The sequence below is a fragment of the Jaculus jaculus genome, chromosome 17 (assembly GCF_020740685.1).
Source record: "Jaculus jaculus isolate mJacJac1 chromosome 17, mJacJac1.mat.Y.cur, whole genome shotgun sequence".
Classification (NCBI taxonomy): domain Eukaryota; kingdom Metazoa; phylum Chordata; class Mammalia; order Rodentia; family Dipodidae; genus Jaculus; species Jaculus jaculus.
In genome coordinates this window covers 48,087,870-48,105,255 of record NC_059118.1, presented here as the reverse complement: position 1 = coordinate 48,105,255, position 17,386 = coordinate 48,087,870, and the positions used below count along the sequence as shown (strand labels likewise).

General features: G+C 41.7%; 1 protein-coding gene across 6 annotated transcripts in view; it reads left to right on the top strand.

The window, feature by feature from the left end:
* The window catches only part of Cdkal1 (CDK5 regulatory subunit associated protein 1 like 1), a 670,695-nt gene that overhangs the window by 533,179 nt on the left and 120,130 nt on the right, over positions 1 to 17,386 (top strand). For all 6 annotated transcript variants that reach the window (XM_004668379.2, XM_045136581.1, XM_045136582.1 and 3 more), the window contains one exon: positions 15,032 to 15,094. In XM_004668379.2, the coding sequence (XP_004668436.1) occupies positions 15,032 to 15,094 (63 nt within the window). The remainder of the gene's footprint in view (positions 1 to 15,031; positions 15,095 to 17,386) is intronic.

Below are 17,386 nucleotides of genomic sequence, written 5' to 3'. Positions count from 1 at the left end.
AATAATATGCAAATAATATGCGCTATGTAGGACTTGAGCATCTGCATTTCTTAGTATCCTTGTGGGGGACATGATACCCATTCACCACCAATACTGAGTAACAGTTATATACTAGGAATTATACAAATGGTCAAGGAATTAGCTAACACATCTAGAAAGGAAAATGAGTGTTGCAGTCAGGTTCACACTGCTGGCAGAAATCACCCAACCAAGAGCAGCTTTTGGGTGGAGGGAGGTTTATTTTGGTTTATAGGCTTGAGGAGAAGCTCCATGATGTCAGGGGAAAATGATGGCATGAGCAGAGGACATCAACCCCTGGCCAACATAAAGTGAACAATAGCAACAGGGGAGTTCGCCAAACACTGGCAAGGGGAAACTGGCTATAATACCCATAAGCTTGCTCCCAGAAATACACTGCCTCTAGGAGGCTTTAATTTCCAATTGCTATCAGCTGGGGAGACTAGCATTCAGAATACCTAAGTTTACAGGGACACCTGAATGAAACCACCACAATGAGGAAGGAAAACAATTCTTGGAAACCAAGATGCAGTTGGATTCCTTTCTTCTCCCTCTACTCGCAACTCCAACTTCCAGATGCTGTCTTCTCACCTGTCCCAACAGAGCTGGTAGCTTGTTCATTGAGATGACAGTTGAGGGTCTGTGGCCTAGAGGATACTGAGTCCGTTTGAAGACAAGGAGTCTTCAGTCCATGTGTGGATGTTGAATGCTGCCTGTGTTCTGCAGCTAGGATGCTGTCCACTGTGTGTGCTTCTGCCTGCCTGGCAAGAGCTTAAGAGTTTCTTTGGCTTACCTGGGCAGCACATCCAGAAACTCTCCAAAGTTAAACAGTCCAGGAAAATCATCCTGCAGCCACCTTCACATTGCCAAGGACAGCCATGACCTTTGTAGTAGTTTAACTAGATGGCCCCCAATATATTCAGTCTTTTATTAGTTTATAGTTTGCATCTACAGCCATCTGGCTGGAGGCAGTGTAACTGGGTGGATCTTAGGGTGCAGCCCCTAAGGTATGTTGGTGGTTTTGACTTTCCAATCTAAAGATACGCAAAGAACCTAGTTTTGCCTGGAGTTCCTGAAGAGTGTGCTGTAATGTTGTGGCTTTTGGGCTTGTGGCACTCTCCCCCCGCCCCCCCCCCTCTCTCTCTCTCTCCTCGTCTTGTCCTTTACGAGGGAACCAGCTTCTGCTACCATTGTAGAACTTTCCCTGGATCTGTAAGCTTCAATAAATATCCCTTCCTCCATAACTGTGCCTGGTATGGAAGTTCATCTCAGTGAAATTGAAGCTGTCTGCCACAACCTTAGAACCTTTAAGTCTCCTTTTTATTCCTTTACTCGTAAGGGCTGTGAGATGTCTCACAGAAACCACTAGGTGCCACCAAAAGTAGGAGCAAAGCCAACAGACATGAGTGGATGGGCAGGAAGAAAGAGCAAGAAGGACTCTGCAAAAAGAAAATTTTATTGATATTCTCAAATAAATGATGTAAAGTATGGAGTTCAGGAAACAAATTTTGGTACTGTTCAAAAGAATGATCTATTCACAAGAATGATCTGGGGCTGGAGAGATGGCTTAGCAGTTAAGCATTTGCCTGTGAAGCCTAAGGACCCCAGTTCGAGGCTCGATTCCCCAGGACCCACATTAGCCAGATGTACAAGGGGGCGCACACATCTGGAGTTCGTTTGCAGTGGCTGGAGGCCCTGGCACACCCATTCTCTCTCTCTCTTTCTATCTGCCTTTCTCTCTGTGTCTGTCACTCTCAAATAAATAAATAAATAAATAATGAACAAAAAAATAGTCATGATCTGAAAGACAAAGAATTCTTAGAAATTAAAAACATGCAACCAAAACATTCTGTAGGGTTAGGATATAAGGTGGAGCATATATCTAGAAAATAGAACAAAAAGAAATTATGTTGGAAATGGGGAGGAGACAGGAAAGTAAAGGTTATCCAAGGTAGGAGTGGGGAAGGGATAGGGAGAATCCACATTCAAAGAACAAGAATTCTGAAAGGTGAACTAAAAATATTGAAATCGTTCAAAGGCATTTTTAGTTAATATGACAGTCACTCTGGACATGATGAGGGATGAACCAGGCCACCTTAAAAACATAAGGGATCAGAGTGGCCTCATACGTCTCATAGCAATCACAGAGTCTGTAAATATGGTGCCTTTGCTTTTCTGTAGAAAAATGCTTTCTTTTCTAGAATTTCATGCCTTATTACTCAGGTTCAAGATACCTACTTTTTAGGCAGCTTTTAGGGGAATTTTGGGCACCATCAATAATAACTTAAGCTAAGAGAGAGGATACAGAATAAAGGAAATATAAGAATTAAGCAGAATCCCCAGGGTGACCGTGGCAAAGAGGCAGCTAAGCAACAGACCATGAGAGCAGGTAGATCAGGATGGACAGCCAAAGAGCTTTGAAAGAAACTTCTTCAAAAAGATGAAAGAGGCTGGAGGGATGGCTTAGTAGTTAAGGCATTTGCCTACAAAGCCAAAGGACCAGGATTGATTCCCCAGGACCCAGATAAGCCAGATGGACAAGATGATGTATGTGTCTGGAGTTTGCAGCACCTGGAGGTGCCTGGCATGCCCATTCATTCTCTCTCTCTCTCTCTCTCTCTCTCTTTTTGTCTCTCTCTCTGTCTCTCTTCTCCCCTCCCTCCCTCCCTCCCTCCCTCCTTCCCTCCCTCTCTCTCTCTCTCTCTCTCTCTCTCTCTCTCTCTCTCAAATAAATAAAAAAAGGTTTTTTTAAGATGAAAGTGAGGGACTGCATATGTTAGCTTAGTTGTGATACATTCTCCTTAGCATGTCCAGGACCCTCAGTGCTATATGCAACACCATGAAAAAAAAACAAAAACTAAAAGCATGGAAAGAAAGATAAAGGGCAATAGTACATTAATGCATAAAGCAATCAAAAATACCACGAGAAAACTATAGGCCAATATATCTAGTCAACATTGGTCTAAAAATCCCCAGTAAGTAATTTTAAGCCAAAAATCACAAACATAATAAAAATTTATACATCATGACCAAAGTGGACTTATTCTTAGCATGCAACTAAATAAATGCAATTAGAAAAAAAACATGTTCAGTATCACACCACACCTGTTTGAATGGCCATCACCAAAACCATGCTGGGTGGAAGTTCTAACAAGGGTGAAGAGTGTGCCTGTGAAGACTGGCGTGGATGTAGACTGGTGTCAGCAGCAGGGAAAACACGGCCACAGAGAGCTGTCTACCCAGCCCTCATCTGGGTATTTGTTCCCCCAGATAAAGTCTCCCTCCTTATAATGTTAACTTCACTCTTCTGTTTTTTTAAAGTACTGTTTTCCTGAGACTCCACAGTGAATTTCAGGTCAGCCTGGGCTAGAGTGAAACCCTACCTCAAAAAACCAAAATAAATAAATAAATAAAGTACTGTTTACAACAACCAAGATAAGGAGAGAGCATGTCCATCAACAGTTGAGGGAGTTAAAAAAAAAAATACCACAAAGCTGTGTTATGTGTCTGTATACATATAAAAACTAATATTATTCATGTTTAAAAAGGCAGTACTGGGCGGGAGAAATGTAGGGCACTTGCCTGCAAGGCCAAAGGACCCAGGTTTGATTCCCCAGGACCCATGTAAACCAGATGCACAAGGGGGCACATGTGTCTGGAGTTCATTGCAGTGGCTGGGAGCCCTGGAGAGCCCGTTCTCTCTCTCTCTCTCCCCCTGTCTATTTCTATATATCTCTCTCAAATAAAAATAAATAAAATGTTTTTTTAAAAGGAAGTACTATTGGGCATGGTGGCACACACCTTTAATTCCAGCACTTGTGTGGCAAAGATAGAAGGAAGGCTGTGAATTCCAGGCCAGCCTGGGCCTACAAAGTGCGTTTCAGATCGGTCTGGGTGGGAGGGAGACCGTACCTCATAAAAATCAATCACACAAAAAAGGCAGTACTGCCATTTGCCTCACGTGGGCAAATGTGGAGAATAGTATAGTACATAGAATAACTCAGGCTCAGAAAGAACCATACATACATGTGAATTTGAAAGCTACACAAAGAGGCACATGCACAGAGAATGAATAAAACAGCAACTGCCCTGTTTCTGAGGGCAGCAGGCAGAATTAGGAGATGCAGCTCAGAGGATTCAAAGTAACATAGAGGATGAAGAAATCTCAAGATGAGGACTGCTATTAATGATGCTTTTGTATTTGGGATTTTTGCCAAATGAGTAGATTTTAGCTGTCAGTACACAGACACACATGGGTTACTATAAGAGTTAATCATACTTATTTACCTTACTCTATTGCCTACTTTATTATCTCTGTGTCCTTATAATAAATGTTTGTTTTACATATATTCAAAAATCATATTTTTTAAAATGAGGTAGGGTCTCACTCTTGCCCATGCTGATCAAGAAGGGGCATGGGCAAAAGCTCAGTTTGTTCCTGCTTTGCCTGTTTTCTTTTCCTAACCTCTGGACTGAATCCCTCACCCCCAACATCTTCACTTCCTGCTGATGGCCACAAATATTCCATGGCAGAGAGGCAGCCTCAAAAACTTATCCCCCAGCCCTCTGCATAGAAACCAGGCTCTCCAACATAGAAAGATTGACTGATTTCTGAATTGACATAAAGACAAGAGAATGGAGAAGGCTCAGCTGTCTATTAAATTGTCTGTTGGTTATCAAATACAGACTCCTTTGTCATAAAGGCCAAAGATAAAAGAAAATGTGTATGTTTAATATATGGAACAAAAATAAGTCTGTTTTTTGACATAATACTTGAGGAGAAGATAGGTCAAAAAGCCCAGCCACCCCTGAAATGAATTTAGACTCTTTATTATTGGTGTGATGGGGCAGGGACAGATACCAGCGATGGCGCACTGCTGATAGAAATGATTTTTTACAGTAGGTGCTAAATTAGATGTAGAAAGTAGGAGAGTTATCAAGCCTCCGTTGTCATGTCTGACCTTCTAGGTCCCTGTGGAGGGATTGTAATAAAAACGAGCTGTGGGCTTATCCTGAGATGCAGCAATCTAGTGATAACCGGCACCAAGCAATTCTCCAGCTTCTTCGCAAATGGGGTGACAGTGGGGTCGTTCAGGGTCATGGAGGAGATGCATTGGTTTTGATCAGTTTTTAGAACCATATAGCAGCTTATCTATGGGTCAGAGAAATTTAGTTTTCTTCATTCTTTTTTCATCATTTCTCCCCCTAGGGCTCTGTGTGGAGTTGCCTCTAGAAGCTTGTATAAGCCTCCAGGTATCTACAATACTGGATTCCAAACCTGCGTACGCTTAGACTCCATTCAGGCATGTGACTTAAGATAGGAAAGTTAGTGTTTGACAATGACATAGAAATATACAATGTCAGTGTGCTGATCACAACTCATAGTGCACTGCTTTGACCCACTTGGCATCTCCAGCCTGACCCCTCTTTTCTTTAAGCTTTTCTCTTAGTTCTAAATCCTTACTAAAATAATTCACAGCTATAAGCTATTATTAGCAAGTACAAAAAGTTAAATAACACTACATTCCTACCTTCCATGATGTAAAAAACATATGAAATAGAACTTTATAAAGACAAAAATAAATGACAGTGGGTCTGGGAAGATGACTCCATAACTTCTTGCTGACAAGCAAGAAGACCTGAGTTTGAAGCCCCAGCACCCGTGTAAAAGCTGGATATGGCATCATATGCTGTAATCCATGTTCTGAGAGGCAGAGACAAGTTTTAAATTCTGAAGTTTTTACAATGAGTCTTAGTAGTTATAAAAGTCGTAATTCTGGGCTGGAGAGATGGCTTAGCAGTTAAGCGCTTGCCTGTGAAGCCTAAGGACCCTGGTTCAAGGCCCCATTCCCCAGGATCCACATTAGCCAGATGCACAAGGGGGTGCACACGTCTGGAATTCATTTGCAGTGGCTTCAAGCCCTGGCGTGCCCATTCTCTTTCTCTCTCTCTCTCTCTCTCAGTCTGTCTGCCTCTTTCTCTGTCGCTCTCAAATAAATAAATAAATAAATAAATAAATAAATAAATAAATAAATAAATAAAATAGCAGAAAAGTAGTAATTCTGTCTACTATAAAAATTTGTATTTGACTTAATAATCTTCTTATGAGTCGTTATTACATCATTCACTTATTGACAAAGAAACAGTATCGGGCATTGATATCATGGATGCTTGGAATACATTCTGCAAACATTTCCAAATTTACTGTGTGTTTGGCTGCTGGTGGAGCATATACGGTACTTGTTCATCTCTCCTCATGAGTTTATAAGCTCTCCTGAGGCTTAGCTGGTTTGCTGTCAGTTTCACTGGTCTAGTACCTGAAGAATGATTGTTGTACAGAAAACAGAACAAGTGAATGGGTCTTTAGAATAGCCAGCTATGTATGAGAGCTCAAGAATGGACTGTAGGTACAGCAGGTGAGCATGGAAACAAAACTAGTCAGGAGGGCTGGGGAGCTCGCCCCGTGGATAAAGTGCTCACTGCATAAGCATGCATGAAGACCTGAGTTTCGATCCCCACTACACACTTACAATGTAGAGCAATGGTGGCACACATCTATAATCTCATTTATGGGGAAGCAGAGACAGGGTAATCTCTTGGAGTTCTTGGCTAGCTAAACTAGCCAAATCAGGGACCTCAGAGAATAAAATAAAGAGCAATTGAAGAAGATACCTAACGTTGATAGATTTGGCTTCCACATGTACATACCACACACTGCATACATGAAAAAGAAGTGGAGAATCTGGGAGTGTGGCTTGCGCTCAGAGAGCTTACTTAGCGTGTGGAAGTCCCTGAACACCATCCCCAGCATTGGAGATGGTAAGGACCAGACTTAGAAGAACCTTCCTGTTTCCTTGTGTGTTTGGGGATGCTTTTGATCACTATCCATAGCTCACATTGATTTTCCAACTGGCTTTTGCACTTTGAGGCTCATTCTTTAAATTCTAGGTGTCTCCCCACTCACTAACCACTGACACATGTATAGTAGAAAAGTGAGATGGTGATTGAAGGCTGCTATTGCTTACTTAAGCTTCTGATGCTCCATGCAGTGAAAGTCAAGTGAAAGCCTGGACTGCTTACATTTGTTTTGAGAAGCTCTCCCTGTGTATGGAGCTGGATATGTAGCAACAGCCTGTGCCCTAGAGGAATTCCTACAGAAAGAGGCTGTTTTTTAAGCAAAGGAAGAGGTCAGGAAATAAGGCCAAGCTGAAGGCCTAGTGCAGAGAGTAAGAGAGTAAGTCTCATACAGAGTTCAACTGAGCAAATGTGGGAACCTGCCCTGGCAGTATAGGGTTAGTTGGAGGACACCTTAGCAAGCGTCCTGGTTACCGATTCTCAACCTTAGCCATACATTAGAAATACTTGAGGGCTTGCTACGGTCCCATAAGACCAATTATATCAGAGATTCAATCTCCAGAACTCACATGAAATGCTGGACATGGTCTCACCCACTTGTAATCTCAACACTGGAGAAGTAGAAACAGCTGGATCCTTGGGCCTGGCTTCCCAGCCACTGTAGCTTAATAGTTGAACTCCCGGCTAGTTAGAGATGGTGTCTCAAGAAAAGGTGGACTATGTTCCTGAAGATAACACTGGAGGATATCCTCTGACCTCTTCTACTCATACCCACACCCACACCCACATGAATATATGCTTGCACAGAAATACACATATACATGCATGCATAAAAAAGTGAGCTTTCCAGTAAGCAATAATGCTCTTTCTCTTCATACATTGTCACATTGTACAATGAATGTAATGGGCTGGAGTCTGCCTTAGCAGCAAATAACTTGGTTGTTCTTACCACAGAGAAGCAGAAAAGAAGATCCCAAGGCAGACATGACACCTAACATAGCTTCAGGCCTCATCCTTGGGAGTTAACACCATCATATCCTGCACAGGTTCTCCCCTACATCATGTTTCCCTGACTTTAGTGCCTCTTGCTTTTTCTTGCTGTGGCCTGGTCCTCACTGACTCCCAGATCTTGTCACATTCGTCACTGAGTACCTCTTTGACTCTCACTCATCTGTCATTATCTTAAATGTCTTGATTGTTCTGGCTCTTTCTATGGCTTTCCTCCTGAGTGTCTATCCTCAGCATGTCCTGGATCCCTGGCTTTCATTACCTGAGATTGGACTGCAGTCTTTTTTGGCATTGTTTCCTTACATAGACCATCATTTTCTTATTCCCTTGAATGCCTCTGGGTGACACAGAGGTCAGCTATGTGGAACCTGATGGTCCAGTTTATGGTGTCTGGTCTCCTTATCTTTTCCTCTTATCTTTCTGCTTTTCCTGCCAGCTGCCCACATAACTTCTTCTTAGGCTTTCCACACAGAGCTGAAAAAATTAGTATGCTGAAATTCAACTTGCCCTTTTGGTTTCTTCCCACCAAATCTGATGGAGGCTTGCAGAACACCTGAGTGTTCTTGTGTCAGACTCAGGAAGTTCGTAGGCTTTATCACTTTTAAGAATCCATACGTAGAGGTAAAGTTCAATTTTACTACACTTTTACTTTATAAAAAGGATTCTCATCCAGAGAAAAGGCACAAAAGACATTGAATTAAGGGTAGAGAACTAAAGGAAGTGAGACTGCTGGGACTGACTTACTCAGATGATGGTGTGCCCATAGTAAAGGCACTTTCCTGCACATGTGGGGCCTCTGTAGTCTGCACTCTGTTGTGTACATTCGATAGAGATTGAAATGGTGACATCTGGCAACTCGGGTAGTTCAGATGCTCCCTGGGCCCTTCAGCTATGATATTTTCTGAAAGGGAGTTTAGTAGGCTCCTTGAGTACTGGTGAGCACGCTGGGCTCTTAAAAAGGAATTTAAATGTGAGTGTAAAAAATGGGTCACCACTGTTTCTGTTCTTGGAGAATGGAGTGCAAGAGCCACCTATGAACTGCTGAAAGGAGCAAAGCTGTAGATGTTAGACTTCTCAAAAATCTAGAAGTTGGCCTGGAGAGATGGTTTAGTGGTTAAGCGCTTGCCTGTGAAGCCTAGGGACCTCGGTTCAAGGCTCCATTCCCCAGGACCCATGTTAGCCAGATGCACAAGGGGGCACACATCTGGAGTTCATTTGCAGTGGCTGGAAGCCCTGGCATGCCCATTCTCTCTCTCTCTCTCTCTCTCTCTCTCTCTCTCTCTCTCTCTCTCTCTCTCTCTCCTTCTCTATCACTCTCAAATAAATAAATAAAAATTAAAAAATTTTAAAAAATCTATAAGTCTCACTGAACTTGTACACTGCCTCCACTTTAAAAATTATTAATAAATTATTTATTTATTTACTTATTTATTAGAGAGCGGAGGAGAGGGTGGGTGTGTCAGGTCCTCTAGCCACTGCAAAAAAACTCCAGATACATGTGTCACCTTGTGCATCTGGCTTTACATGGGTACTGGAGAATCGAACCAGAGTCCTTTAGCTTTTCCAACAAGTGCCTTAACCTCTAAACCATCTTTCCAGCCCACTGCCTCTATTTTTAACCCAAATGCAGGCCATGTAGACGAGAGGACTTGCCCTATAATGTCATATGTGTGTGTGTAAATTTCTTTATTTTTAAGTTGAGAGAGAGAGAATGGGCATGCCAAGGCTTCTAGCCACTGCAAACAAAATCCAGATGCATGTGCCACTTGTGCATCTGGCTTTATATGGGTACTGGAGAATCAAACCCGGGTCATTAGGCTTTGCAGACAAGCATCTTAACTAATGAGCAATATCCCCTGTAACATCTTTTAAGTATCCTCATCTCTGTGGTCTGTGCCCTGGGAGGAAAGATGAAGGTGACTCAAAGGTACCTTTTAAGTTTCTGAGAGAAACCTTTGCCATGTTAACTGCACTTGAGTTAACCTGGCTACAAGTTCATCACACAACATGTTTACTTTTAAAACACTTGGGAAAGCCAGGCGTGATGGTGCACACACACCTTTAATCTTAGCACTTGGAACGCAGAGGTAGAAGGATCGCTTTGAGTTCAAGGCCAGCCTGAGACTACATAGTAAATCCTAGGTCAGCCTGGGCTAGAGTGAAATCCTACCTCGAAAAAGCAAAAAAAAAAAAGGGGGGGGGATGACTAACAGGTGGTTGCATGACTGAGATGTTTGTTTTAACAGGTTGAAAAGTGGGAGGTAATTTCGACATGTACTATGATGCAATAGGAATATACCTAATTATTCCATTTTTGGCTCAGCTTTTAGTTTCAGTTAAAACTGCTGATAGCAAAAGTCAACAAGTTTTGTAACAGTTCTCTTACTGCTGCTTATATGAGAAGCTAGCTTACTAATCATGAAGCCATGTCTCTTGTATTATACCCACAGCTTCAGGCCTAGAACTTGGTAAGGGTTTCTTGGAGCTTCTCTGATCTGCAGGCACAGTGTGCATCTGGGAGCCTCTGAGTCAGCGTGGTCTGGTGATGGGCTTTGTTTGCCCACATGTGCAATACACTGGAAGGTAACATCAGAAAGCCTCACAGCTCCTTGTTGTTACATCTTGTGCCTTCCTCCAGGGGTGTCAGGATGCAGGCCATGATTCCTCTCCAGCTGTCTTCATAGAGCAAGGAAGAGCAGGGAACTTAGCTGCAGAGTTAACTGATCACTTGATTTTGGGTGGATGTAGTCTACCAGTAGATGTAGACTGGTTATGGGTAGAGATTTGGAATCAGATATGACTAATATTTTTGTGGAAAGGGCCAAGTAGTAAGTATATTAGGGTTTGTGGGCCATACTCTGTTAGCACTACTTAACCTTGTTATTGGGGCATAAAAACACTCACTAATGAATGAGCATATTTCAATAAAACTTTTTTGTGAGAATGAGAGATAGTTCAGATTGGCCTGACAGGCCATAATTAACTAGCCCGTGTTCTGGAAGATATACCACTGTCTGTATAATTGTCTTCAGGAAAAACAGCAATAACTTCCAGAGAGTTGGACTAAATATATAACCTTTAGCCAGGTGTGGTGGTGCACTCCTTTAATCCCAGAGGCTGAGGTAAGAGAATTGCTGAGTTTGAGGCCAGCCTGAGAGTATAGCCTGATCTAGAGTAAGACCCTACCTCGAAAAAACAAATACCCTTTAATATTCATAGCCAAGACTTTTCAGTATCTGTATGTAATACTTGTTATTTTTAAAAAATGGACTTTAATGGGTGTGGTGGTGCATTCCTTTAATCCCACTGGGGAGGCAGAGGTAGGAGGATTGCTGTGAGTTCAAGGCCAGCCTGGGCTAGAGTAAAATCCTACCTCAAAACAAATGAACAAACAAATGGATGCTATTTTCTTGCTGGTTTTGTTGTCAGTTCAAATGGTGCTATGAAATCATTTATACCCTACTTCTCTCTAAAAAATCCTTTAAGTAGCTTCTGATAAAAAAAACATGTGTAAGACTACAGGTGCTACTTGGTGGTAGAGCACATGTTTAACTTTGCATGAAGGCTTGGGTTCAATTTCCAGTACCCTCAAAAATAAAATTAGAGGGCTGGAGAGATGGCTTAGCGGTTAAGCACTTGCCTGTGAAGCCTAAGGACCCCGGTTCGAGGCTCGGTTCCCCAGGTCCCACGTTAGCCAGATGCACAACGGGGCACACACATCTGGAGTTTGTTTGCAGTGGCTGGAAGCCCTGGCATGCCCATTCTCTCTCTCTCCCTCTATCTGTCTTTCTCTCTGTGTCTGTCGCTCTCAAATAATTTTTAAAAAAATAAAATAAAATTAGAAGGTGGATGTAGAGTTAGGCTATCAAAAATAGAGGCCTAAAATCAAAATCTTCATAAATAGGTCATGAAAAGCTTTAAAAATTCAGACTAGCAGACATACCTCATCCACAACCTTTTCTGAGGCTAACGAGTCCTTGAGACTCTTCTTACAATGATTATTGATACTTGTCCCACTTTATCTTCTCCTGTATATTTCCTTTCTGGAAAAAAATATTCTAGGGAGCTCCACCAAGTCCCTACCAAAGGAAGTCTTCATAGTCACTATTGCATTCTGATTGAAGTATGGGTAAGAACTGTTCTACCAATAACGTGGATATAAAAAAAGGAAAGGAAAAGCTGTATACGATGACTCACACTCTTAATCCAAGCATACAGGAGGCTGAGTTAGGAGGATTGCCATGAGTTAAAGGCCAGCTTGGGCTAGAGTTCTATGTCATCCTGGCTAGAGGAGACCCTATCTCAAGAATAAATTTTAAAAAAGCAAGGAAAGAAGAAAAAAATGGAAAGAAAAGGGAACATTGCAAGCAATAAAAACTAACTGGCAAGTGACCTGTTCACAACAAATTTCAGTACCCACAGTACTCACATTTCATTACCAAAGAACCCTTTTGGTCATCTTAAACACATACCTTTGGTGCTAAAGAGATGGCCCAGTGTTAAAGGTGCTTGCCTGCAAAGCCTAAGGACCTGGGTTCAGTTCTTCAGTACCCACGTAAAGCCAGATGCACAAGATGGCACATGCATCTGGAGTTCATTTGCAGTGGCTAGAGGCCCTGGCATGCCCATTCATTCTCTATCTATTTGCCCTCCCCCTCTCTCTCTCCCTCTCTCAAATAAATTAAATGTTTAAAAAAGTACCTCTTGGGCTGGAGAGATGGTTCCGGGGTTAAAGTTGCTTGTCTACAAAGCCTAAGGACCTGGGTTCAGTTTCCTAGCACCCACATGAAGTCAGATGTACAAAGGGGCACATATGTCTGGAGTTCATGTGCAGTGTCAGGAGACCCTGGCATGCCCATTTCCTCTCTCCCCTTCTGTCTCTTTCTCTCTCTCTCTCAATCTCTTTTGTTCCTTGAAAAAAATAAATAAAGATCCAAAAACAAAACAAATAAAAACCATACCCCTCTGCTCTTCTGCAGGAGAAAAGAAATTACATTATTTCAGTTAGATGATTAGAAGCACCACTCAGAGAGGGCAGAAGAGGTAGGAATTGCTGCTGGAAGGATAACATTGAGTGGGCATAAAATATAATCACAGGGCCAAGTGATCTGAAGAATTGGCAACTGCCAGGGTGGTTCTGAAACAGGAAAACTGGCCAAATAGAAAATGATGGGTGTGTGTAAGTGACTTCAATATGTGGTATCCTTCTCAGACCTACCTACATAATCAGGCCAAAGCAGATTATGTCAGAGCATACCAGACTGAGGCTCTGCTTTGATCCCTGGCAAAGGGACACATATGGTGGACATAGCCATATGGGACCTGGAGTAGGTAGGAAATGTTTACCTAGGCTTCATGGATACTAGGCAACCCAATCACATGTTAGTTGGTGTTATATGATAAATGTCTCCCACTTTGAAAGGTGTAAACTATTGCCAACTTGATCAAAAGCAGCTGGGTCAACTCATGAGAAAAGGCGTGGGGAGGGTCATGAGACCCCCCACCTGAGATTCAGGTGCCCCTGCTCCCACTATATATGTATAATAATGCATGAGCTCTTCAGGCTCGGGGGAAATCGAGTATACAGTAAGTAAAAGATCAAGGAAAAATAAGCTCCATCTAAGTGGCTTCTTTGGGGTCTCATGCTCTGTAAGTAAACCCTCAACTCCAGGCTAAGGGAGGAGCCTTGTGGGGGTGATCCTGATATAGTGAGCCCCACTGGAGGGCTGCTCTGTGGTCTCATCCTCCTGTGTCCTTTTAAATGGAAAAGAAACATTTCAAGAAGCTCCTTCTTAAGCTGTGCTTCCCATGCTGCCCCCTTCATGAAAGGGCAAATTGAAACAATATTTGGATACTGGGGGGGGAGGCAATTTGAATATGGTGGTCAAAGTCATAAGCATTCATACTGTTTGGTCCTAAAGCTGGACTTAACAGTATTTTTTAAATAATACAGACTTTCAGGCTGACAGAGTTGTTTATGAACAGGTGATCACTATATTAAAACTTAAAATGTAGACGTCTGGTGGTGCACACCTGAAATCCCAGCAGCTGTGGGCCCAAGCAGTGAGATGGCAAGCGCACGGTCAGCCTGTGCTACATAGAGCATTACAAGCCAACGTGTGGTCACAGCGAGGCCCTGTCTCGGACAAAACAATCAGACAAAAATCGTCATAAAATTGAAATAGATTATAGAAAACATTTGAATTCCTAAATCTCATGAATTTTAGAGCTTGCCTTCAAGAATGCACTTTGGTGTACATAGCATGAAAGTTTGCCAAAAATAAAGCTTGCAGTAGGAAGTAAATTTCAGGACAGTATCTACAGAACAAACTACTTTGAAAGTAATAATCTAGGGTATGTGTATGTGAAAGCATATAGAAGATTTTGAACCATTTATGAAATTTTTTATAGTGGTTATGCCATGTGGACAGATTACAGTAAAGGGGAAACAAGCTACATTTGTAGCTGCGTGTCATGAGAGTATCCCATACCTCTTATTTGTCACACATGCTTGGGAACGGACATGAGGAAGGGGACTTGTTGACCTGGGTCCACTTAAGAATACCCCATTAAAAATGAAGAGCTTCTGTCATAACCACATGTGAAGCTTATGGGCTGATATCAGAGACATAAACATTACACGTTTCTCTGACTCAGGGTAGTTCTTCATTCATTGATTCACTCTCTTAGTTTAGCCAGTATAGCCAGTAAAGTATATGGCAGTGACAGAATAAAGGCCCCTCACAGCTGTGGGCTCAAGTAGACAGACTTAGGCTATGGCCAGGCAACCAAAGGGGCTTCTTTTGTCCAATTCTGTATAACAGAGCTCGGCATTACAATGAAGATGGGAATGTCCTAAATGATTTTTCTTTCTCTTCTCAATTTTTCACCTTAATCTGTGAGGTGTACACTTTGACAGTGTTTCTGAAGATAACTTGCATTAATTATAAAGCCCCCAAGAAGGCTGCCCCATGGCAAACCTGTGTGTCAGCTGATTGTTTTCTGCTTCCTACCATGGTTCCCTTCAGCTAAACAAAGCAGGAATCTTTATGTACAGATTTATTCAAATACCTTTTTAGCGATCTAGAAAGATATATACAGGATTATTTTCTGCCTCCTGTTAACTTATGTTTGTGGTTTTTCTTCACAGAAAAAGCAAAGGACAAAAGACCTGTCTCGAGTATTCCATTCTTATAATCCATATGAGCACAAGGTAAGAGGAACACACTGTTAATATATTATGTATTCACATGTCTCAGTAGAGTTTATTTTAATAATGATATCATCTAGACTTTGGTCTTTCTAAATATATAGCAGGACAGTTTTCACCAATATATGAATTTAAAGTGAATTTAAAGTGCCAATTACATTTATATTTAAATTTTAATTTTTCAACCCTTATGAATTAAATTCTTGTTTCTGAAGTATAATACTCATATCAAGTTCATATGAAAATATAGTTACAGGGGGCTAGGACTATAGCTCAGTGTGAGGCCTAGTGTATAGGAGGCTTTGTTTAATTCTCAGTACTACCAAAAATGATACAAAATCTATTTACATGTTATCACTGAAATCTCAAACTTGCAAAGGCAGGTTGTGGGGGAGGGCTGGCATTCTCTTGTGGTGGTGCTGCCGTACTGGCTGTGAGCAAACCAGGCTTGTGAAGATGTGCAGACACTGGCAGGCTGTCCTCATTCTCTTGTGCTTCAAGGTATTTTGCTAAGTAAGTGATCTTTACAAAAGCTGGCACGTAGCATTTTATCTAAAATATTGTTACCAAGGGTCACGTAGGACAGAAAACCAAAAACTATAATGTCTCCCATGTACACTTTCAATGATTTGTGGACTGAGCCCTTATTGTTTCAGATCACACCCGCATTCTCCACCCTCGTTAGCGCCAAGCACATTCTTTTATTTATTTATTTATTTATTTGAGAGCAACAGACACAGAGAGAAAGACAGATAGAGGGAGAGAGAGAATGGGCGTGCCAGGGCCTCCAGCCTCTGCAAACGAACTCCAGACGCATGCGCCCCCTTGTGCATCTGGCTGACGTGGGACCTGGGGAACCGAGCCTCGTTTGGGGTCCTTAGGCTTCACAGGCAAGCGCTTAACCGCTAAGCCATCTCTCCAGCCCAAGCACATTCTTGCTAGTAAGCATTTCACCACACATTAGTAAAATACGAGGACTCATTTAAAAACTACACACTTGGAGTCATTTTTAGGAAATATTTTCCTTTTTTTAAAAAAAAATTTATTTAGTAGAGACAGACAGAGGGAAAGAAAGGTAGGGAAAAGAGAATGGGTTTGTCAGGGCCTCTAGCCACTGCAAACAAACACCAGATGCATATGCCACCATGTGCATCTGGCTTATGTGGGACCTAAAGAATTGAATCTGGGTCCTTGGGCTTTGCAGGCAAGTGTTTTAACCGTTAACCCATCTCTCTAGCCCAGGAAAATAATTTTATAGCCCCACATCTTCATGGGGAACTTATATTACAAGTTTCGTATAAAACTTCCATGTCTTGCAATAAGTCTGTTAATTTGAGATAATCTCAAAAGCACACAAAGATGTATACAGTTAAAATGTACTCACCTAAGTTTCAGTTTTCATCTATGACTGTGCAGGCAGACCGTTTGATTTTTCAAGTAGCCAAAATAACTAGTGTGAAAACTCCTGTCAACTGAGAAACAGGATGCCTGAAGTCAGAAGGGAGCACACTGTGCTCGTTGTCCGTGGAAGTTCAAAGCACATACTTTCTAGTATTTAACAAGGGACAAATTGACGTCTGCTTCATGACAATATGCAATACTAAAACTTACAGCATTTTTAAGGGTTTTTATTTTATTTATTTATTTATTTATTTATTTATTCATTCAGCTAAATTAGTCTTTGCACAATAAAGGAACTGGTTTTAAAAAGACTGGGTGAGCCAGTGGTGTCTGAGGACAGAGGAAGGTGCCTGCCCAGCAATGGGATGAGACTGGCTGGTCTGCTAAGGGGAATTTGCCTTTCATTGTAGATGAGGCCATTTAATTAGCATACGTGCAAAAGTGGTTACAGTTAGCATTTAACTACAGTTTTTAAACAGCTATGAGAAATCAAAGGTTCTGCCTGACTTGTCTAACTTTTGCCCAGTTCTACCATTTTTTAAATTCACAGTTAAGGGAAATTCCATTATTCTTTTATTAGAACTTTTAATGGAATCTAGCCATCTGTAGTTTCTACCAACTTCCTCTTTATATATCCTTTGTGGAACTGTATCAAAGCCACCTCCAATTATTTTGGCTTCGTTTATGAAGACTTCATTCCTGTACAAATTAGTCATCAGGCAATGAAGTATTGAGTAAAAGTGCTAGATGGAGTCCCTTTTGATCTAGTTGCTTTAAAATGTGCAATAAATTACTGTCAGTAGCTAGGATGATTGGTGAGTGATTTTTGTAGCTCCCACAATTTTTCTGTTGGCATTCTCTTTTAGTCTGTCTATGTCTACAGAGAAAGAAAAG